Source organism: Xenopus tropicalis, chromosome 4 (genome assembly GCF_000004195.4).
Source record: "Xenopus tropicalis strain Nigerian chromosome 4, UCB_Xtro_10.0, whole genome shotgun sequence".
Taxonomy (NCBI): Eukaryota; Metazoa; Chordata; class Amphibia; order Anura; family Pipidae; genus Xenopus; species Xenopus tropicalis.
Window position 1 is genome coordinate 67,565,269 of NC_030680.2, and position 24,019 is coordinate 67,589,287.

A 24,019-nucleotide genomic window follows, 5' to 3' on the forward strand; every position below is an offset into this window, starting at 1 on the left:
CTTATTACAAGCTCATTATGTGCATTTGTGTGACGTAGGTGGGTGAACTGCACCCACAGCCCCTATGACCCATGTCATAATGAGCCAGCAGGGAGCCTCGCTTGTTATGTGTATGCTTGCTAAATAACATGACCACCTGAACCGGGCGTTTGAGTAGCTTTCTTTTGTGGTTTAACAAATTGTCAGTCTTCTCCACTGCTAAAGCACCTTGGCAATAGTCATATTCAGTTCTCCAGAGCTATTATTAAGTCATGGGGTGCAGATTCAGATGAATCCACATTTTTTTTTTTTTTATATAAAGTGGTTCAAACGAATCCCATATTTGACACAGCCCTAGACTTATCCCAGATTTGACACAGCCCTAGACTTTATAGCGAGCCATATAAAGATGTTAATACTAGTTTTGCTGAAAATTGTACTGGAAAAATAACCACCCAGAACAACTGCATGTTTGTTTTTAATTATGTAAACAGACATTTCACAATAAACAATGATTGCAAAAGGAAAAAACAAACAGATGCGTGATTAGGTGACTTAAAACAGGACACTAATCTTATTTTTTTTTTTTTTTAGCAAACAAAGGTTGCGTGGCTAACATGAATTGCTTGCCCTACTCTGATATCTGGATAAGCATTGATGCAGATTGTCTTTGGACATTAGCTCTTCTTGCTTTCTCCCCAGACTGCTTCAAACTGGAAGACACAACAGTTACAATTACAAGAGAATAAACTACATTAGGAAAAAGTGCTTTTTTTTTACTGAAAGCCAAGAACAGGACAAAGGTAACATCAAGCTTGCAGCTAAACTCATTGATCAGGTTTAGCCTCTGTGTTTCTTGATGAATTCGATGAGTCCATTGGTGGAGCTATCATGAGATGTTATAGCAGCATCAGTTTCCAGTTCAGGCTCAATTTTCTTTGCCAGTTGTTTCCCAAGCTCAACTCTGTATGGGCAAAATAGCAAAATTAGCTAGGATTGTGCTGGTGACAAGCAGTGTCTGACTGAGATGGCAGGGGCCCACCAAAAAACCCTGGACCATCGGCCCACTCTGAAAATGTTTCCTCCTCTCCTCCCTCAAACTCTTTATTATACTAGTCTTTTCTCTACATACTATACTCTATTCTTCCATCTATCAAGCTTCCTTGTCCCATACTGAAATAGGGAATGACCATGAAATAGGCTGAATAGTTAGAAGCAAGAGGGTCCACTGACACCTGGGCCCACCGGGAGTTTTCCTGGTATCCTGCTGGGCCAGTCTGACACTGGTAACAAGATTTTGCAAACATATATAGTCATTATGCATACTACAAACAGAGCCCGAATACATATCTGACTTCTGTATATGGCATCTGAAATCCTACCGTACGTAAACAATTATGTAGGGAATATTGAACCCCCTACTGCTATTATAAGAATTTTATAAGTTTTCCTATTCCATAACCTTATTAAGGAAACACAGGATCTCAGAAATAATTCGCAAATTTTACTGGGCACATTATTAATGTACGTTAATGTGATATAACTAAAACCTTGTATAAAAGGCGGACATCACTGACCAACAGTAGATTATATATAATAAACCAATAGGAGATACAATGCACTAAAATGGTCTTTTGTACTGCTAAAGCACCAAGTGTTTTATCTAAGCAGCTTGTTTGGTACAAAGACTTAGGATAACAAACTCGATCTGAGTACTCCAAAATTATTTCTTGGATTTTATGTTTGTGGCAGCACCTGGCAATGGGCAATAATGTCTTTGTTTAAGGCAGGGGTCCCCAACCTTTCATACTCATGAGCCACAGTCAAATGTAAAAAAAGACTGGGAGAGCAACACAAGCATCATAAAAGTTCATGGAGGTGCCGAATAAGGGCTAAGATTGGCTATAAGGCAGCCTCTTTGCACACTATCAGCTTACAGGAGGCTTTATTTGGTAGTAAAGCTTGTTTTTAATCAACCAAAACTTTCAGGTACTAAAAAATTACTACCTGGTTTGGGGGCACTGAGAGCAACATCTAAGGGGTTGGTGTTGCTCAGGAGCCACTGGTTGGGGACCACTGGTTTAGGGAGTGCACAATCTTTACTGGAATTGTCAACAGAAACACTTTTTTGGGATCCGTTATCCGAAAGGCCTTTATACAGAAAACTCCGAATTATGGGAAGACCATCTCTCATAGACTCCATTATAATCAAATAATTCGAGATTTTATAAATTTCCTTTTCTCTGTAATAAGACAGTACCTTGTACTTGATCACAACAAAAATACAATTTATCCTTAATGGAGGCAAAACAATCCTATTGGGTTTATTTAAGGTTTAAATGATTTTTTAGCAGACATATTGAGATCCAAATTATAGAAAGACCCCATATCCAGATAACCTTAGGTCTCTAGATGCAATGAAAGCAAAGGTCTGACTTGTAGCACCTAAGTTAGTAAATCAGCCCCAATGTATTCTTATTTAGGTTTCATGCCATGCATATCATTATGTTATTGCACACATGAACAGTTACAGGAAGCATATCCTGATTTCATTATTTTGTTCTAACCCAGGCGAACTTCTGTATATTCAATTTTTGAATGTTGCACCACTTCTATCATATAGCTGTGCAAGACCATGCGCTGCATAGTACCCTAAAAATTACAATTCTAAATGCAGAATATAACGCATTTGGAACAGTGCTGACTTACCCCCATTGGTCATAACTGTTTATGTCCCACACAACACCCTGAACGAAGATTTTATGTTCATACATAGCTAAAGGGAAAAAAAGAAAAGAAAAAAAAGAATTGGCAAGGTAGAATGTAAATAAATACACACGGCACCCTTAGAAATTAATATTTACCAATTAAAGCTCCCATAATGAACGGATTAAGTTTTGTAAATACAATGGAATTTGTTGGTCGGTTTCCTTCAAAAACCTATGAAAGAGTTAAGTGGCATATGTTACAATATAAATAAACCCCACCAAAACACAAAGGACATGTTGAGGCTTATGCATCAAAATTCAAACGTGAGTTTTTCTTCAATTTGAATAAACTAGGAATTTTAAAAAAACTTGAATGATTGCTTATTAAAGAATTTGAATCTAAAAATACTCAAATTCTACTGATCATTTGCAATGAGTCTAGAAAGTCTATATTAAAAAAAAAAAAACAAAAAAAAACTTGAAACCTTTGGGAAAAAAAAACCCTACAATTGTTTTAGGTTTTGCCTAGAACTTATGGATTTCATTATCTTGCAAGATTCTAGATGCCGAAGTTTTATATTCAAGTTTTTTGTGCTTTATAAATATTGAACATTCGAGTTTTAGAACCCCAAGTTCAAATTCATGAGTTTTAACACCCCTTGTAGTGACTAACCTTGTTAAAACAGTCCCCAATGTTTCAATAATAATGTCTGATCATTGTTCAATCACTGGAGCTAAGCCCCTAGTAGTCTCTTTAGTAACCAAAACAATGGATCATTTTCCAAAACAGTCTGCAAAAGACTGGACTGGCTAGAGACTCCATAGTCAGTGTGTATAGCCAATAGTAAATTGCTGTCAGACCAAATCACTACCATAAGGCCAAAAATAGATAGCTGGTTAATACAAAGCTATGATATATGAACTGCAGCAGGCCAACTGGCTAAAACTGCCTGGCATGAGAGATTGCTCTAAAGTACAGTTTCATTATCACATTCGAAAGCCAGTGTAATACCAAGTACAGTTGGTTGCTAAAGATATGCAACATTAAAGTATATTAAATTCATAACTACTGCATACCTTGTGTGGAAGCAATTTTTCCAGAGCATCCCCAGTTAGTCCAGATGCCTGTAACTCCTTTTTGGCCTCTTCTGTGGACTTTCCCTTCATGAGGGCTTCTGTCTGAGCAAGGAAGTTAGACAGGAGGATCTAGCAAAATATAAGCACAGTTTTAGTTTGTAAAACTACAGAATAACTATTTATTCAAATTTGTTACCGTCACAAACATTTAATTTATACACACACTAACAAAATATATATGTATAATGTATTTTTTATGCAAGAAATTGTTGTCAAACAACAATTTGGTTTATACTTTGACTCCACTGGAGCATTCCATTTTCTGACCACTCACAATACAAACTAATGGGGATGTAAGTATAAACATGTGTTTTTTTAAAGGTGGCAGGAATGTGATGGACAAGACTCTCTTGATTTCCTGCCACTTAGCCACTGAACATGTCTCAGTTGAAAACACAATCCATTGCAAAATTAGTTACAAACGATTTACTTTTTACATGTGCATGTTACCATTATAAAACATAAATCTTTTGCTTTACTGTCCACTTAATGAGCCTATATACTGCAGCTCAGTAGGACTTCAGCTAAATGTAACCAGAAATATCAGCGGATAAGCCTCACCTTGTGATGCAAGTTATTTCTAATTGGATGCTGGGTCTGCACAGGAATCAAGAAGTCACAAGGAATTCTGCGAGTACCTTTACAAATTCAGGGGAAAAAAAATTACATATTTTCAAGTAAAACACAGTGATTAGATATCACACAGTAAACAACTGCCAAAATCTGTAGAAGTTAATTACACAAGTAGAGATTCCAAATCAATATTTAAAACGAAAGTAACAAGTTCCAGGTTTAACCACACCAAGTCACTGGGGCTATATAAATGCGCCCAGTATTGATGGGCATGTCAACTAATTGTTGACCCCCTCTGCCCAACCAGCACCCCAGTGCTCAGAACTAATTCCCACTGCTCCAAGAGCAGGAAAGTTGTAATCGATGTCATGGTGGGGGGAGCATGGGAAAGAACAGACTGCAAACAACTATAAAGAGCTCAGAATATCAGTACTAACAGCATCCCCTGCAGGTCAATGTCAAATATAACTACCTGGTCTTTAAATTATGTCAGGCCTCAAAACAGGTGAGTAGCAGATGGAACTCTATAGACAGTGGCACATCCCTTTTAAAACGGGAACATATTACTATCCCTTTAACAGATTAAAAATAGACTTGACAGTTTCATATTAATATACTGAAAAGTCCACAGAACATGCATACAATTGCAAAAAAACCACCAATATTAATTTTACATTTTGTAAGCTGGTAATCCTTTTAAGGGGCCCGGTTGCCATGTGAACGTTTCGGAAATTGTGGAACTTACATTTAAAGTTAAACTAAAACTTACGCAATTTACATAACTTCAGCAAAAACTGCCTAAAAAAACTATGTAACTTAACTAACTTGTGTATCAATCAAAAGAAAAAGCAGAAAAGCTTTGCAGGGGCAAACTCCAATGAACACCAATGAATTAAAAGACTTGAGGTAAATTCCACTACCCCCAAAGAACTGACTGACTTATTAGCACATTTATTATTCATTTTAACTATTTATATGATCTGCTTATTATAGAGTAACATCAGCTGTTTATATTGGGATCTGTTTACTGAATTATATATATATATATATATATATATATATATATATATCAGCATCTTCTGCATGAACTTTCCAGCAGGGGAATGACTGGTTATTGGGCCCCACAGCAACATTATTGGGCTCCTACACTTACACAATTTACATAACGTGTGCAAAAACTTATGTTGCTTTCAAAGAAATTTACATAACTTACATATAAACTCCACTGCAACCCCGATAAAAAATCTGGCTTATTAGCACATTTATTATTTTTACTATTTTTATGAACTACTACTGACTAGTTATTGGGCCCCACAGCAAAATTATTGGGCCCCTAAACTTGCAGTTTACTTAACTTGTGCGAAAAAACTTAGGTAACTTCCATATCAAGCACAGATCAGGTGCAGGTAGGTGGAAAGGGGTTAAACTTAGGCCAATCTCCACTGACCCCCTATAAACTGAATCACTTATTAGTTCATTAATCAATTAAAATCTTTATATGAACTGCTTATTACAGACCAGAGATCCCCAACCTTTTATACCCGTGAGCCACATTTAAATGTAAAAAGTGTTGAGGAGCAACACAAGCATGGAAAAGTTCCTGGAGGTGCCAATGAATGGTATAATTCGCTGTTTGATAGCTCCTATGTGGACTGGCAGTCTATAGAAGGCTCGGTTTGGCTTTCTCAAGAGATTATATAAAATCAAATATATTTTCTAAACTGAAGCAGGGTAAGAGTCAAAGAATTCTAAAATAACACAATTATGTAATGTCAGTTTTCTGCAACTTTTGAACAAAAACACGCAATACTATTATTACCTTGATGTATGAGCTGATAGAATGCATGCTGTCCATTGGTTCCTGGCTCACCCCACACCACAGGACCAGTGTTATAGTTCACACGAGCCCCTGTTCTAGTGATATACTTTCCATTTGATTCCATGTCACCCTGAATAAAAAAAAAAAACACAACAAAAGCAACCATTTTTGCTACTCAACCACACAATTTGATGTGGCTAAATGGCTCAGAGTGGTCCCCAACTCACCTGCTGAAAATAGGCAGCAAATCGATGCATGTATTGATCATAGGGAAGAAGGGCATGAGTCTCACAGCCATAAAAGTTGATGTACCACACCCCCAGCATGGCCAGAAGTACAGGGACATTATTTTCTAGTGGAGTTTTGTAAAAGTGATTGTCCTGTCAAAAAAAAAAAAAAAAAGGGGGGGGGGGTAATTTTCTGGAAACCGCTAAGTAATGCAAGCTTCTGATGCAACTATTGCTAAACAGACATTCATTCTTGAACTCTGCAAACATATTTAGAAATATTTTTTATTAAAGTCTGAAATATTGTTTTTTTATATACAAGCTGGCGTTGGCTCAAAATTGCAATATAGTGAACCCTAAATTTTAAACCCCCAAATTTTAAGTTTTCCTGCATTTTACCCAATTTTTTGTGGTCTCATCAAATTGCATTTTAATAGGTGCTTTTTCTGGATTTTACCCAAAATGTTATCCTGATTTTTCTAAAATTGGATGATCCTCATCTGTGAATGTTATTATTTAGTGTAAATTACCAGCTTTAAAAAAAATAACCAGATGTGTTTTTGCCCTGGTTTTGTGTGTATGTGGTACAGACTAATTGTAATTGACTGTTTACAGCCATGCACAAATCACTTATTGCTTTAGGTTATGCATCTGACTGTCAGAGGCATTACACACACTGTCCCTTAGTGTAACATTAATGCTCCACTGCTCAAAGCCTTCCATTAACACAGCAAATATTGTATTTCAAAGTAAATTTGTGTTTATATACTTGATGAATAAGTTATTTTAATACATTTCTCTGATTTCATTTTTTGGGATTTTAAACCCATTTTTTTCTGCCCCCCTGAAAATTGTAAAATGGGGGTTCTAATGTAGCTTGCTTATAATATATTGCTCTTTATATAAAATGGGGTCTTACAGTATTTGCAGACTTGGCAAATTAGAATTAACAGAAATGCAGTCAAAAGAATCTAAGTGTCCTTGGTTGGCACAATGGGACTGATTTATTAAATATTGAAGTGGGTAATCCAGATGGATTTCATAGCAGTTTTATCTGATGAACATATATCCTAAACTTTCCTGACTGTCAGTTTAATGAATAGACACACTGATCAAAGCTGATATGCATGTCAGTTCATCAGAATGTGTTTGACTGCTTCAGCACAATAATTAAACAAAATTATTTTCTATGGGTTTTAGTACAAAGAGTTGGTGCTGTGAACACCCATCCAAATTCTGACTCGACGATGCATATAGGGAGAAAGGATCCTGACAATTATTGCCCACACTTAATGAACTGAAACAGTAAAGAAAATAAACTGTAAATTCAAACAACGCAACATGAACGGGCAGTGCTGCAAAAACCTACCATCCAGTGGGCTCCTGCCAAAAGCTTTTCAAAGTTATCATACCCTACAAGAAACAATAGATACTGTAAGCACCATATATTTTGTGTTAAAATACAAAGCACACAATTAACTGATACCAACCGATATGAAGTGCAATGGATAACCCTATGGCTGACCACAAAGAGTAACGTCCACCAACCCACTAGAAATGGGAAAGAAAACTGGATTACTTCATAGGGAAATTTTTGAAAGTAATGTATGTACAAAATCAATAAGTTAAAACAGACTGAAGCAGCCATGAGGTTAAGAATGCGACTGATTCACTGACCTTTATCATTTACAGTACAAGGTCTTTCCTGAAAACTGTAAAAGGTTAAAGCTGAGAATAGCCAGGACACACTCGGCCAAGGACTGACAGCAGCTCATGTTTCCAGCAGCTGCCTGTACAGCAAGTGCCTAGGAAATGTTTAAAGACTAGTCCTGCATTGACTACATCTTAAAATGGTTTGATGATACTACAAGTTTAAATAATGATTACAAGAAAGCTGCATATCAAGATAATTTAAAAAGTTGCTTTTAAAGAAGCAAATTTCAACAGACATGTAAGAGTTGCCACACTTCCACATGTGCTATTACAATACTGTTTTCCAGACTGCCTGCAAGACCTTACAGCCCTGTTCCCCTTTCTCTCTATAAAATGCACCGGGGTGCAGCCCATGATGTCCAGTTGAAATACTGCTTGACATTTTAAAATACATAGTAAAAGAAAGAATGTGGCAGCGTGCTTAAGAAAATAATACATAATAGAGCGTAGTAATGTTTCACAACCTCTGACACACCCTTACAGAGCAACCAGCATCATGAACAAGACCTTTAGGCAGACGTGTTATTAGTTTTACCTACATAAAAACAGCCTTTCAGTTAACTGCTCTGATGTGCTGTGCCTCTACTACACTCATCTTAATAGCAATTTAAGCCGGAAATCCTGAGGCTTTCCGATAAAGTATAAACTGCCCTTGCCACAGGGATTTTGCTCTGCTCTCAGTATACATCAATAGCCAAAGCAGGAAAGAAAGTGTGCCGCAAGGAGCTCAAATGAAATACTTACATCCCAGAATTCAAACATATTTGCGGTATCTATTCCAAAATCTTTGACTTTTGGCTGGAGAAAAAGGGGGGAAAATATATGTTGACATTTTACATAAGCATGTAAATTATATAAAATTGCTTTATTAACAAAACAGAAAAAGTAGTAATAAATTAAATACTCACTGCATTGGTGGACAGAGCAACAAAGTGTTTGGCCACTGCAGATGCCTGGAAAAAGGTAAAAATATATAACTACAAATGTAGTGACATATTTGGACTGTATCTCCTGCCAATATTTCACATACATATTACAGGTCAGAATTAGACAGATATAGTTTTTAGTTCCCGAATGCATGGCAGCGAAGGTCAGTTTAAGGTTACAAATGAGGCAGCAGACTAAAATAGGAACAGGAGAGGTCAGCCAGCCGACTGGCAATCCACTGTCTGTAACTAAACGGAATGCTAAATGTCAAGGTGAGATGTTTCGGACTATTTAGCCTTTATTGAAAAATTTCCTTCTGAAAAAAAGTGCCAAAAATAGTACAAGGTAGTGCTGCTGCTTTGCTAACGCTGCAATACAGGAAAGTGTACAACAGAAGGTCACGCTGAGAATTCAGACCCTGATAAAGTTCATCCAAACTGTCATTCCTGCTTGTGCTGCAAGTCCTCAAAAGGCTAAACATCAGAGATAACAGGCTTGTCCTTGCACTTGCCAAATGTATTTACATTGCTAGCCTATCAGAGGATCTTTAATGGTGTAGTTCACCTTTAAGTTAACTTACATTGTGTTAAAGAATGGCATATCCAAAACTTTCATCTGTATTTTTGTATTTGATCTGTATTATATTATGTACTGTGCTATTATATTATGATATGTATGTCAAATAGTGTCCATGTAGAGAAGAAATGACTAATTCTATTTTAAAGGAAAAGTTCACCTTTTTAAAAGAAAAGGCCAGTGTATTTAAATCTGCCATTTTTGCAATTTGTTTTAATACATCCCAATGCTCTCAATACAAGCAAGCTAAGCCCATCCACTGCCGATTTGTGCCGATCTGAAAGCCAGTAGCCGGCAATGTGTATTTACAGGAATCAAGGGTACAGTATTTCTGACCAACAGAGAACTGCAGTGACAGGGACTGACTGACAGGGCCCTTCAGCTCTGCATGAATTGTCAGGAAGCTAGGGCGTGAAGAAAACAGCATTTTACTATTTAGTCAGAGCCAGCTCAGCAGCTATCTGTTCGCTGTTGCCAAATGTCCAGCAGAGGGTGCACTGGATGTAAGTAACATTACATTTAGCGCTAAACTTATAGGGTTCAAAATCAATTGAAATAGATTTTATTAAAATACATGTAAACTGAATATGTATTGTGACATTAAAAGGAGGCATAGGCAATACAAAAAAAAATTCAATTTCTCTACTATCATTTTGCCCTCCCTGCCCCAATAACAGCATGTTTGTATATTGCTAGTTTTTTCATAATAGTTTTTAAGACTCACATCTTTGGCAGAATTCAGGAACCATTCCTTGGCAGTTTCAGCATTAGTTATGGTTTCTTGGGTGGTAAATGTCTAGAATGGGAAACAAACAAAAAATTTTTTTTATATATTTTGTTATAACAGAAACATTCTGTTTATTCCCCAAAAATCTGGCATGTCCAGTGACATTTAACTTATTCTCTGAAGCTAGTAAACTGGTAAGTAAAGACAATACATCCCCCTCCCCCTTTTGAAATGAGCTCATTCATTTGGTCTTATGCAGATATTGGCTGAGGCAAAGGTTATATATGTCACAGAGTTGATAGTTATATAGTGAAGGCAATTAAAAAAAAAATTAATTTGTTAGTAACAGCTTAGTGAGCCAAGGGGCTGATTTTCTAAACTTTTACTAGGTGATACATTAGAGTTGTTTTGCAGTAGAAGCAGCTTCAGCCACTGCAGCCCATGCTTGTGTTTAACCAAAAGTGCCACAGAGCATCTGATACATTAGTATCAACCTAATCAGTCAGCAACCTAATTTGCAGAAATGAGTATCAGGAGAAAAATTACAATTAATATGAAAAAAGTAGGTGTCAGAAAAATGGTTATAGCAATGTAATTGCTGGTTGTGTTTGTTGTGTATATCAGTTGGGCACATCCCCCCCCCCACCCAAATGGCATCATGTGTACTGCATATATCTCCCCCGCTTGCCAGCACCATCGCATTTTCCTAAAACAAATAGCAGCTTTCACCTGGTGGCCATTTTTCCTCTGATACATAATTGGATACATTTAAATCTGCAAAGAGCGAGCATACACACACACAGACCCTTATTCAGCATACATTTCATCAAGAATACAGGCTCACACTGCACAACTGTCTATGATAAAAGTTCTGTTTTGTTTGAGCTGAGCTTAGGAGAGTTGGTTGGGAGAAAAAAATTGAAGCAGACAGCTAGAGCTGAGCTTCTATGGGAACCAGCAATGCCATCTCTTCACTGGTTGCTAGACTGGGGGGTGTGTTTAGTAATCTGAGCTTAGAACAACTGAGCATGCCCACAAACCAACAACCAAAGCAAATTCCTGAGGGAGGGGGCCGAGTGGGTTACAAGAGGAGAAGCAAATCTAAGTGATTAAGGAGATGTTGCAGCCTTACTATTAATTTCTGGACAACCAGTGTGGCAGGTATTAAAAATTTGTGTGTGCGGAGTTTACATGTCCTTTAAAGCAAAAGACCAGGAGCCAAGCATACAGTTCCCAAGTTGACTGCAGCAAATCTTGCGGTAGGGCAAACAATAGAGTTCCATTGCAGCTTATCAGAGCTCTTTAGAAAGCGTTAACTTTTGGGAGATCCGGGGGAGCAGTGTCAGACTGGGACCTCAGGGGCCCATCAGAAAACCTTAGACCATAGGCCCACTTTCCAAACTATTTTTCCTCCTTTCCTCGACCTCTATTTTCCTAGTCTCTTATTTACATGCTAGCATTTATTTTTCCACCAATTTCTCTTCTTTATTCCCATTCAGAAATGATAATGAAAACAGCCAAAATGGTCAAGAGCAGGAGGACCCACTGGAAGTTTTCCTGGTAACCTGGTGGACCAGTTCAACACTGGGGGAGTAATTCACAACAGGTTGTTTGAGCCTATTTTTTCTTACACATATTTTAATGGATAATGTACCACCTAAAAAAATCAGGACTACAAAAGTCACTTGAGTATTGGGTAAACTGTAAAAGAACTAATTTGTAGCCTTATTATTTTACATGGTAAAAGAAGTGCTTGGTAATTTCCAATATTCTTATATTTTGTAAAAAAAAAAGGCACAGTATTAAATTTTATATTACTACAAAATGGGTTTGAAAGTGCAGTCTCTAGACATCAATTATGCTAAGAAAAAAAAGTTAATACAGCTATGGGACCTGTTTCAGAATGCTGGGCTTTTTTGGCTAAGAGGTCTTTCCATAATTTGGATCACCATACCTTAAGGGGCTGATTTACTAACCCACGAATCCGACCCGAATTGGAAAAGTTCCGACTTGAAAACGAACATTTTGCGACTTTTTCGTATGTTTTGCGATTTTTTCAGCGTCTTTACGAATTTTTCGTTACCAATACGATTTTTGCGTAAAAACTCGAGTTTTTCGTAGCCTTTACGAAAGTTGCGTAAAATCTTGCGATTTTTCCGTAGCGTTAAAACTTACGCGAAAAGTTGCGGCTTTTTCGTAGCGTTAAAACTTAAAAGGTGCGAAGTTTCGCGTAAGTTTTAACGCTACGAAAAAAGCGCAACTTTTTGCGCAAGTTTTAACGCTACGAAAAATCGCAAGATTTTACGCAACTTTCGTAATGGCTACGAAAAACTCGCGTTTTTACGCAAAAATCGTATTGGTAACGAAAAATTCGTAAAGACGCCGAAAAAATCGCAAAAAATACGAAAAAATAGCAAAATACCGATCTTTACGAAAAAAACGCAATCGGACTCATTTCGACCCGTTCGTGGGTTAGTAAATCAGCCCCTAAGTCTACTAAAAAAAAAAAAACATTGAAATATTAAATAAACCCAATAGGATTGTTTTGCCTCCAATAAAGATTAAATGATATCTTAATTAGGATCAAATACAAAAAGGTACTGTTTTATTTTTTCAGATTTGTTAATCTTGTCCTGTTTTTTACAAATTTATTTTAAAATTTTTGATTAAAATGGAGTCTATAGGAGATGACCTTCCCATAATTTAGAGCTTTCTGGATAACTGATACCATACCTGTACTTGGGGACATTTAAACAGCTTGTAGTAAGAAACCAAGTTATCCTACCAAAAATCAGGCTTGTATTTGAACCTATGCAAAGTGCCTCACTCAATATTCACACTGAAGCAGCAGTAATAAGAGGCTCAGAACTGCCAAGTCATTACACCTTTGCAGAATCAAAAGCTAAACTGCAGCAACAACAGAAAACTAATAGACAATAGGTTCCTTCTGGAATAAGATAATACAAAATAAATATGGACATGCTTCACTTCATATTACTAAAAGGTGATGCAGGCTGGGAATACAAAATTTAGTTTTTAAAAATTTAAGGGGAGGGGGGAAAAAATTAGACGATAGTAATGGGTAATGTTTAAGGATATTTACATGAAGCAGTTAGGCAGAGGGCACACAGAAAAAAGGTGCAGGCTGAGAGCAGCCTATATCTCCATTTGGCTACATAAAGAGGAGCAAAGTGGGAATCGACCTGTAAACGTGAAACCAGGAATTTTTCCACTCCTCTACAGTTTAACTAAAGTGAGTGGAGCGGATGGGCTTTTCCCAGCCTGCAAAAAAGACATAGGCTGAGAGAAACGAAGCCAACAGTGTGTGCCCTCAGCCTTAAAGGGGTAGTTTACCTATAAGCCAACATTTAGCTTGTTATAGAATATCCCAATTTTGGCAACTTTCCAATTAGTCAAACCATTGAGTGGATTTTCATCATGAATGTATTTCCAACATATAGAACGGCCACTTGTGACAGCAGTTATTAGGAAGACCTACATGCCATCAATCATAGAAACATTAATCCTAAACAATTTAAGCTCATTTCCAGAGCACAAAAAAACATTAAATAAAAAAAAAAAAAGACTGTTTTGTTTCCCTTTTATACAAAGTAAATGACTTGAGCTTACCTTTGATGCAATTATGAAGAGTGAAGTCTCTGGGTTAAGTTCAGCCAGTGTCTTGGCAATGTGAGTGCCATCAATGTTCGATACAAACCACACACGAGGTCCTCCTTTAGAATAGGGCTTAAGTGCTTCAGTTACCATCAAAGGTCCCTGAAATACACCAGTATCTTAATGGAGTCATACCATCACCAAAATTATGCAGCTTCTTAAGAAAAATAATCAGAAAGCTCACCAGGTCAGAGCCACCAATGCCAATGTTAACCACGTCAGTAATGGCCTTTCCAGTGTAACCTTTCCAGTCCCCACTGCGGACTTTCTAAACATAATTACATGAGAAAAAAAAACATTAAGGAGAGGAATGAACAATGAACTATGTAAAAGTGCTGCATATATGTGCTGGTCCTATAGAAACATGAATTCCATTAATTTTGATAACTTCTAAATAATGAAAACATAAGCCAACTCGTGTAAGCATTTTGCAGCAGCTATTTTGTAGAGATTTCTAACAGATCAGATTTCTTTAAAGAAGTGTATAGCAACTAAATGCTATACCTGGCAGAAAGCTTTCATCTTCTCCAAGACTGCGTTGACTTCAGGCATAACATCTTTTCCTTCCAGCAAGGTTGGTGTATTTGACCGGTTGCGGAGAGCAATATGAAGAACAGCCCGATTCTACATACGCAGACGCAAATAAAAGGAATGAAAGGTGAAAAATAGACCCTAAATCAAATAACAGTGCAGATATCCTAAAAATTGATCAACAGATGAAACAGACCTTACAGAAGCATCCAAATATTACAGTCAAATATTTGCCATATTAATCATACACCCCACTGTTCAGGATGTAACCTTAATATTACATCACATACAAATGAATTATTTCACAAAGTAGCAAAAAAATGCACAGGATTATGCACCCTAAAAAAAAATCTAATTAATTTTGTAGCATACATTGAAATTCCAGTATAAAGCATTCAGCTGAGGGGAGACAGTGGCATATAGGGACTATCTGTACCAGTAAAGTGGTATTTGACCCTCATTTGCATGCTTACATTTAAATATTTAACATTTAGTTGGTCTACTAAGGATTTGGCCAAATGCTTCAAAAGGTTCTAGGATTCACCAAATTTATAGTACAGTTACCAAATGTGTTTTTAGTAGCGATAACCAAGTGTCCAATGTTAACCTATGCTCGTGCTTTTCTATAAAATGCCAATACGCACAAGGACTACCCATTATTAAAGGGTCAGTGTACCCCTTTGATTAACAGTAGTTTAATAAATAAGGCTTATGCAGAACATAAGTTTTGCTCATTACTTTAATTATGAAAAATCTATGGGGTTTTTTTTGTTTTTTTTAATTTATTGAGCTAAACTGGGAGATTAAAGCTACTCTGTTTGGTTGCTGTGAGGGAGATAATTAGAATACTAGTATACAAACCCTTCCATTACACTTTTGTTGTAACGGTCTTGGATCAAAGATAAACAGGAGTACTTTATGTTAGAGGATTATCTAAAGATACTCCATGTTTGGCCCTCGCGAGGGGCACATGGAATGGACCATCCACTGTCTTTCACTTGTGTTTAACTAGGCGGAAGAAAGCAGATTTGCTTGCGATATTGGTGCAGAAAATGTATTTTTGCAGAAATATCTGCTCCATGTAGCTCCACACAGGCCATGCCTGTTAATGGAGCCACATGAAGGCATGCAAGGGGAGCTGCTCGCTGTTACTCAATAATAAAAAGCACACATTTTTCCTGATAAATAAAATTGGCAAAAAGTATGTGCAGCACAAGCCCTATTTATTTACTCCTTTAAATGTATCCAGAATGGCTAAAGGCGACAAACAAAATGTTTTAACAGTTTCACTGAACATGCTCCCCTGTTCTTAGTGTCACAAACAGAAAAGGAGAAAATGGTCCAACATGTTATTCATGTGAACCCTTTTAACAAAACCACACCCAAAAGATTATCTATGCCTACTTGCCAAAACAAGTTACAATATTATCTTAGGTAAAGAACAGATAGATTTGTTTCTTAACCTTCCTGGCATCAGTCTTAATTATTTAAAGACTTCTGCAAGCCATTCTTTTAAAACTAAATTGCTAAATGAAAAGCACTGGAGAGGATCTTACTTGGGTTAGGGCAGTCTGGTAGAAGAGTATAACATGACATGCAGAAGGAATGAAGTAACTGATTAATGCAGTGAGTTCCAGAGAACACAGAAGGCTCAGTTTACTAAAGTCCAAACTTTAACATGAATATCACTTGTAGTTCTGTCTACATTTTGTTTCTGCAACAAACTTCATAATTACAGATTTTTGTCTTTATAATAACGGGAAGTGCCATGGTACGACACACTACAGCAATTATAGCCTGATAATACGTTGGGCCTTTTCTGCTGATTGGAAATAATCATGTATGCCCATCCATGTGCCAATCACCGTATATAAAAGTAAATCAATCAAGACACATTCCTGAGAACAGTCCAAATAAGGGCTTTTCATAGATTTTTGGGTAAAGGGCCTTCTTTAAAATATAGTATTTGTTTAGGTGACCCTTTAACACATAACATGGCTACATATATAAAAATATGTTCATATCAGTTTTTTGCTATACAAGCATCAAAGAACAGATGAACCTTCATCTAAAATCCTAACCAAAATGCAATTCAGCCTGAGTACAGTTAGGGAGCATTAGCACTAAATAAACCCAAAAGGGATCAGATTAAGTATATAAATTACTAAATCTCACAATTCCAATAGACCAAATCCAGGTTCCCTCCAGGCCACTCTTGTGCTCTTGTTTTGAAGTGAATAAAAGCAACAGTAAAGACCAAAAGAGTAAGAGCCAGGGAGGCAGTACAGGTGCTATTATATTGCAAAGGGTATTTATTAAGTGCATATTAAATACTGCCTTCCCTTGTTTTTTCTATTTTTAAGCTTTACTAAGAACATATATTACAAATATCATGTAAATGTATTCAGACATTGCATACTCACATAACATTAATTGTACAAGATGTGCAAACAAGCTTGTAGCAAAAAAGAAAAATAAATAATGCCCAAAAAGTTATAAGCCTCACAGACATTAACAGAAAAACAAAAAATATTTTTTCTAGGCTCAAATAGACTATAATCAGCCAGGTAGGCATATTAAAACACTCTCTATACTCTGTATTACATTCTTTTACGTCATGTGAAATGCTTACAAATTTTATATGCTCTAAACCTGGCCATACACTGGTAGAACCGCTTGTTTGACAAGGTCACCAAATAAGCAGATTTGGCCCCAGTTTGGTCACACACTGGCCTAAATTGCACTGATCTGATCACTTGCCCCGGCACCAATGAACAAATCATATAGAAAGGTCTACAGGTCCACTGGATAAGGACCACATTAAAGCACAGATGGGGTCCTTGTTAGTTTAACAGGCCTGACAGTGGGGCCCATAAGTTGTGACTCGGTATGGAACTACCAAGTCAGCAGCTTTTAAATTGGCCTGTATATGGCCACCTTAAATTTCCAATTCTAGCATGAGTCAGCAAGTTACAAGGCACTACTTCCATACAATGGGGTGAGGAAGGACATTGAAACTATTTATATCTCAAAGGGCGTTAGAAAAATATTTATTTTAGAAACAATTTAATGCCAAAGAAAGTTCCCTTATAAATATACTGATATGGGTTACACAATATTTTTGAAATAGCCACCATATATATATATAATTATTATTATTTAAAAAAAAAAAAAGAATAAAAAGTAGCAGGCATGCTGATCACAATCAAGTTGAAGCACAAGCTCTATGGATTTGCACATAAGGAGAGGGTGTGCTGGTGCTTCTAGTTTCAAAATAACTGACAGGGATTTGAAAACCTAGCAGTTTTCCAGTCACAAACAAATTTCTTAAAGCAAACAGGACATGTGAATTTGTGCTCCCCAAAGGGAAAAATAAATCTTTGGTTAAGATCAGATAAATCAAATAAAGCTAAAAGTAAGGACAAAGAAACTCACACTGCAAAAAATAAGACCCCGGATTGGGCATGTTTACTACCTAGACCATAAGTCAACATAAATGTAGAAACAAATGATGGCTGAAATGAGCGCCTTCAGTTGGGCTATGTAAAAAAAATGTATAAATGTAATCTAAGCTTATAGAAATAAATATGTTTATTTTTAAAAAACGGACATACCTGATTTTCACAGAGGAAACCATGATAGTCTGTCTGTGCTTACAGGGACCTGTTCCCAGGGTCGGACTGAGCCGTCCATACCCTATCCCTTTCAACGCTCCACCAGCCGCTGGTGTCCTCCCCTGACATGTTGCACTTACACGCGTTCAGGGGAGGATGTTGGGCAGGTGGCTGGGGTGCAGCCAGCAGGGCACCCAAGTCCAACCCTGCCTGTTCCCAACCCCCTTTAAACTCAGTGTAGAGGTGGCCATACAAGGGCCGATTCTAGCTACCGATACTGGTCTTTTAGACTGATCCAGCAGCTTATCTGCCTGTGTATGGGCACAAACAACGGGCCTGCCTGACCGACATCTGGCCTGAAATCGGCCAGCTCTTGATTGGGCAGGTTGATGCAGACCCCCAACCAATGGCGCCTATACCAGTCGTTCGAATTTGATCATTTGGCCTCAGGGCCAAAAGGGCGAATTGGCCCGATATCGCCCACCAGTAGGTGGGGATATTAGGAGAAGATCAGATTGCTTGTCGATCTTACCTCGTATGGCCACCTTTATGCACTGTGTAATGGTCAGGCTTGGGAAACTAGTCTTTATAGACACAGGCAGATTATCATGGTTTCCTTTCAACTTTTGGGATGTCTGTGTATAAAATCATTCCTGGTTTGGATTTTTATACTCCATTTTCTGGGGAGAACCTAAACTTTCAACCATTTTCCCTTGTCACAAAAACTGAATGCTATATAAAGGTTCACGCATTAGAGAATTCTGCTGTGCATTCACACGGTTCTACGGTTCCTGTTTTCCATGGTGATCAAGGAGTCAAACAATGGCAAGTTACAGATTTTACAACATAAATAAAAATATGAATTACATAAAGATAAGGGACTGGCAATGTATTATTTTAACAGACTGATGTTACATATATATGTAAGGTCTCAAGCATTATTTAGTTACAGGTATGGGATGCCTTATCCGGAACCAGTTATCCAGAAAGTTCAGAATTACGGAAAGCCCATGTCCCATAGACTGCATTATAAGCAAATAATTCTAATTTTTAAAAATGATTTCCATTTTCTCAAATAATAAAACAGTATCTTGTACTTGATCCCAATTAAGAAATAATTAATCCTTATTGAAGGCAAAACAAGCCTACTGGGTTTATTCAATATTTAAATTCTTTTTAGCAGTCGTAAGTTACGGAGATACAAATTATAGAAAGATCCTTTATCCAGAAAACCCCAGGTCCAGAGCGTTCTGGATAAAAGGTCCCATACCTGTACAAATCAATCTGCAAACATAGTTAAAAAAATAAAATTAACTGACTGTACCTCAGTGAAGTTAATCTTCTCAGCTGAAAACATCTTCTGCCTTGCACTCTCCACGCCTCTGGAGTGGGCCTGTAATGATTCAAAACAGGAAAACATTTTAAGCCTATTTGAGTGATCATTTTGGTCCTTAAGTTTCCTTTAACAAAAAATGTTCTAGGAGCTAGTTAAGATATGTAACTGACACACAACCAACAGATACTCTGTATGAAATGCAAGGCAAGATATTGGTCTGGTAGGCCCATGGGGGTGCCTCATACACGGGCAGGTAAGTTGCTGAATCAATCTGAAGGACCCAAATCGGCAGCTGATCTCTGCCTGTGTATGGGCACCTTAAACCGGAACAATGTAATATAGGCTGTGTAGAAGGGAGAGGTGAAGGGGGGCAATGGAGGGCATTTAAAGGGGGCTGTTGTACTTTGAGGGGTCCTTTAAGTAATACAAAAAAATTAAAAAAAGTCTGAGAAAAGGTCTAATTTGTAGTTTGCACACACACAAATTATCTATACTATTGTTTTAAAATACAGTTGCTTTACCAGCTCTATCAGAAGCTTCATGACATCTTCATTAATAAGGTTCTTTGAGTAGTCAAGCAGAATATCGCCATGGTCAGTCACAAGTGTTTTACTATAGAAAGATGACAAAAACCAAAACATTGTCATTTAAGAACCAGAAACCTAAATCAGGTAAAGATTATCTATAAACATAACTGTAGTGCTTTAGATTTAGCAATTAATATTACATTTGTGTGTGCATATTAACACACCAAAAAGATTCATAGCAACACACACACACACACACACACACACAGTTTACAAGTTGCAGAACAGCAATGCTGTCGTCTGACCATTTAGGTCTGTTTATTGTGCATACAGTCAATGGATTTTCATAGCAAATAATGCGTTTTACTTTTTTCTCCCTAGTAGGAAAGAATTGCACACAGAAGGGGATTAAGCATAGATCAGTATTGTCCAACATTTTCTCCATGCAAGTGATACATATTTAAATGACTCAACATGTTCATGGTTCAGATTTTAGGATGATAATGCTGTCAATTTGTGGAGCCAATAAAGAGTTGCAGGGTCGGACTGGAGCGTGCAAGGTCAACCAGGGATGCTACACAAGGGGCACCCACCTTCTCGCTCACCCACCACCAGCGCCTCCCCCCCAATGTGCCTACCTTATACTTTGCTGCGATCAGGAAAGGAGGGGGGGGTGGCGGCAGGTGAATATCAGGTCTGACTGACCCTGTCCAGTCCCTGCCTAGTAGTCAAGACTCTGAAAAGCTGCATTGCAGAGCAACATCTGACCCACACGCATCCCAACTGTACAACCCTTGCTGAGATAATTGTTAGTCAGACATCAGTTTCTTTGACTTTTAAATATGAAAGCAAAATAAAAGATTGTATTTGTATACTTAATGCAGTTTGATTTATTAGCATCCTGGATACTAATTCAGTGGAGAATGTAAGAGGCAAGCACTAAAACACCAAAAGGGCTCCAAAAAACCTAGTTCAAAATTCAGCACTTCCTCCTTTCCTAAAGACTGTTGAGAAATGGACAATTATGTAAATGAAATATTGCTACATTATTGCTGCTATATGCTTATGAGTTCTCTCTACAGTAGGGGTAAATCCAAATAAATGTGCAACAGTTTACCATATATTACATAACTAATTTTCAACCCAGTTAGGCAAGTATACATCTTAGCACATAAAACAGTATGCAACACAGAACTACATTTAGCAAGAATTACCTATGTTTGTGTTAAAACACAAGTGGTGGCAGAACTAGTGGGGATTATTTATTAGTGGGCAAATTAGCAGCTGGGGAGTAACCCACAGCAAAAAGATTTTTTTCCCCAATTTAGATACATGTATGGGACCCCATGTATGGAAACCTGTTATCCAGAAAGCTCTGAATTACAGAAAGGCAATCTCCTTTTTAAAACTAATAATACTTAAGTTTTAACAATGATTCCCTTTTTCTCTGTAATAATTAAACAGTAGCTTGTACTTGCTGCTAACTAAGCTGCATGAATTCATATTGGTGGCAAAACAACTTTATGGAGCTTATTAAATGTTTCAATGAAGACCAATACTGGTTCAACCAACCATATGGGAGCCGGTAAGAACTTATAAAGACCGGAAGTTGTTAAAATTCCTGACAGTGCTTTAAGATAGAAAGACTTTGCAGCAAATCAATTTTATATGAAGATTTACTATCAGCCATAAGAATAATAGAGTCAAAGTGTTATGTGAATGGAAATTTCATCTCTCATTTGTAGAGAATATATTTTGCAGTAGACAACTGGAAGATGGTGGGTATTAAAGGAACAGTACACCAAAAAATTCAAGTGTATAAAAGAAATTCCAATATAATGTACTGTTGCCCTGCACTGGTACAACTGGTGTGTTTGCCTCAGAAACACTACTATGGTTTATATACATAATGCAGCTGTGTAGCCATGGGGGCAGCCATTCAAAGGAGAAAAGGCACAGGCACTTAGCAGATAACAGATAAAACACTATTGTATTCTACAGGACTTATCCGTTATCTGCTATGTAACCTGTGCCTTTTCTCCTTTTTTCCAGCTTGAATGGCTGCCCCCGGGGCTACACCAGCTTATTATATAAACCATAGTAGAGTTACTGTAGCAAACACACAACTTTTACCAGTGCAGGGCAACAGTACATTATATTTCATTTACTTTAGAACTCTTTAATTTTTTGGTGTTACTGTTCCTTTAATTTAAAGTTAAGCAGAGTACTTTTTTTTTAATTCAGTTCCCCAAAACTCCAGAGGGACGACGCTAAGGTTAACCATTTACAATATTTTCATCCAGTTTATCTGGTATTGAGGATCATAATGATCTATTTATTTTTTTAATTGCTTTTATTTTGCTTTTTAAAACAAAACAAGGTAATGATCTATTTATTTAATTGTTGGTAAAGATCGCTCAATAACACGCACAGACTTTAGCAATTAATATATATAATGCTCTAATCACACATGCACATCATCCCATAGCCTATAGTAATTGTATTCTTTCCTTTAACCGGCATGTGACAGTCTAAGGCAATCTGTTAGCAAGTCCCAAAGCAGCAGTCCATCAATGTAAAGGCTTAAATAATCACCAACACTCCAGAAAAGAGTGGAAAAGAGAATCTACAGTAACCTGGCCAAGGTTACAGGAAACGGATCCAGGATATGTCATGAGCATCGATCGGCCACATCAGCCCACACAGTGCTGCAATGACTATTTATAGGGGAATCAAAGGGTTCCTAAATGTAAGCTGAAAGCTGCCCGGGGATGTGCAGCAGCGCACGTAGTAACCCACAAGGGTGAATGAAGGTCACAGTGACACAAGCCAGACACAGCCAGGCAGAGATGAGACTTAGAGAAGTGGCCAGTGACAGCTCCCAATATGGCTGGGTACCATATCACTATACGGCCCGCACCCTCCCCTGGTTAGAGCTCGGCTGCAAGCACCAAGCAAGGCATCACCCTGCCAATCTCTGTTCGGTTCCCTCATTCAGCTCCAGCACTAAACATGGCTGTCTGCAAGCAGGAAACACAGCACTGACTCACTGGATCTCCCTGGCCACACCGATGCCATGTTGAAGAGACGCTGCACCTTATAGTAATTTACCTGAATTTGCTGAACCTGCCCTTGTCAGCTTCAAACATCTGCCTCATGTTAAGGCCGGCATGGTGGGCTTCGTACCACTGACTCAGTTTCTGGTACACTGGGTCACAGCTGAGTGCCATTGCTGGGCTTATACAGGGTGCGAAGTTCAGCGCAGTACTAAACACGGTCAGAAGCTAAAAGAGAAGAACCAGCGGAATGAGAGCAGCAGCTCTTATACTGATCGCTCTGAGACAGCGGAAGGTGAGCTTCACGCCCATTCAGGGCTGCAACATGTGGTCTAACCCTGACCAATAGGATTCTTCAAGTGACAGCAGCCCTCTCCCCACTGTAAAACCCCGCCCTTAATTGGATGAGTCTGCACTCAGAGACAGCGGTAACCGAACGGAGAAATGTGGGAAATCGTGCATAGCAGTGCTAGAGTTCTCATTTATTCTCTATTGCTTTTTATTTTTTAGTGAAACAGGGCTTGTCAGATGATCATTTAAAGGGCCAGTAACATCAAAAAGTGAAAGTGTTTTATTTGATTTAAAAAGTTATAGGCATGTTTGCCCAGCTCCTGCAAATAAATTATGTTTGGGAAACAGTCTCATATGAGCAGGGTCGGACTGGGACACCTGTGTCCCTTCCGCCTCCCCCAACGTGGTGACCGTAAGTTTAATTTAGGTGCACTCAGAGAAGGGGGTCGGATGGGAGGGGGATTTTATGTTTTTTTTTATTAAAAACTTCACAAGAAAAGATTTAAGATTAACATAACTCAGACCAACATACCGGTCAATAATTTCAACTTACAACCAAAATTACCCCCCTACCCTAGTCCACTGGCGAAATGACCTGATGAA

The 24,019-nt window shown here is 37.7% G+C and overlaps 1 protein-coding gene across 1 annotated transcript; it reads right to left on the minus strand.

The window, feature by feature from the left end:
• Nucleotides 1–444: 444 nt before the first annotated feature.
• On the minus strand, nucleotides 445–23,390 carry gpi (glucose-6-phosphate isomerase). Its single transcript, NM_001011010.1, is given in 18 exon segments — nucleotides 445–943; nucleotides 2,689–2,755; nucleotides 2,844–2,919; nucleotides 3,765–3,893; nucleotides 4,386–4,462; nucleotides 6,217–6,346; nucleotides 6,444–6,596; nucleotides 7,813–7,856; nucleotides 7,934–7,994; nucleotides 8,901–8,954; nucleotides 9,065–9,109; nucleotides 10,384–10,455; nucleotides 14,017–14,163; nucleotides 14,246–14,329; nucleotides 14,566–14,685; nucleotides 19,531–19,599; nucleotides 20,064–20,154; nucleotides 23,181–23,390. Coding segments are annotated over 18 exon segments (1,662 nt in total). The 5' UTR covers nucleotides 23,300–23,390; the 3' UTR covers nucleotides 445–819.
• Between the last annotated feature and the right edge of the window lie 629 nt (nucleotides 23,391–24,019).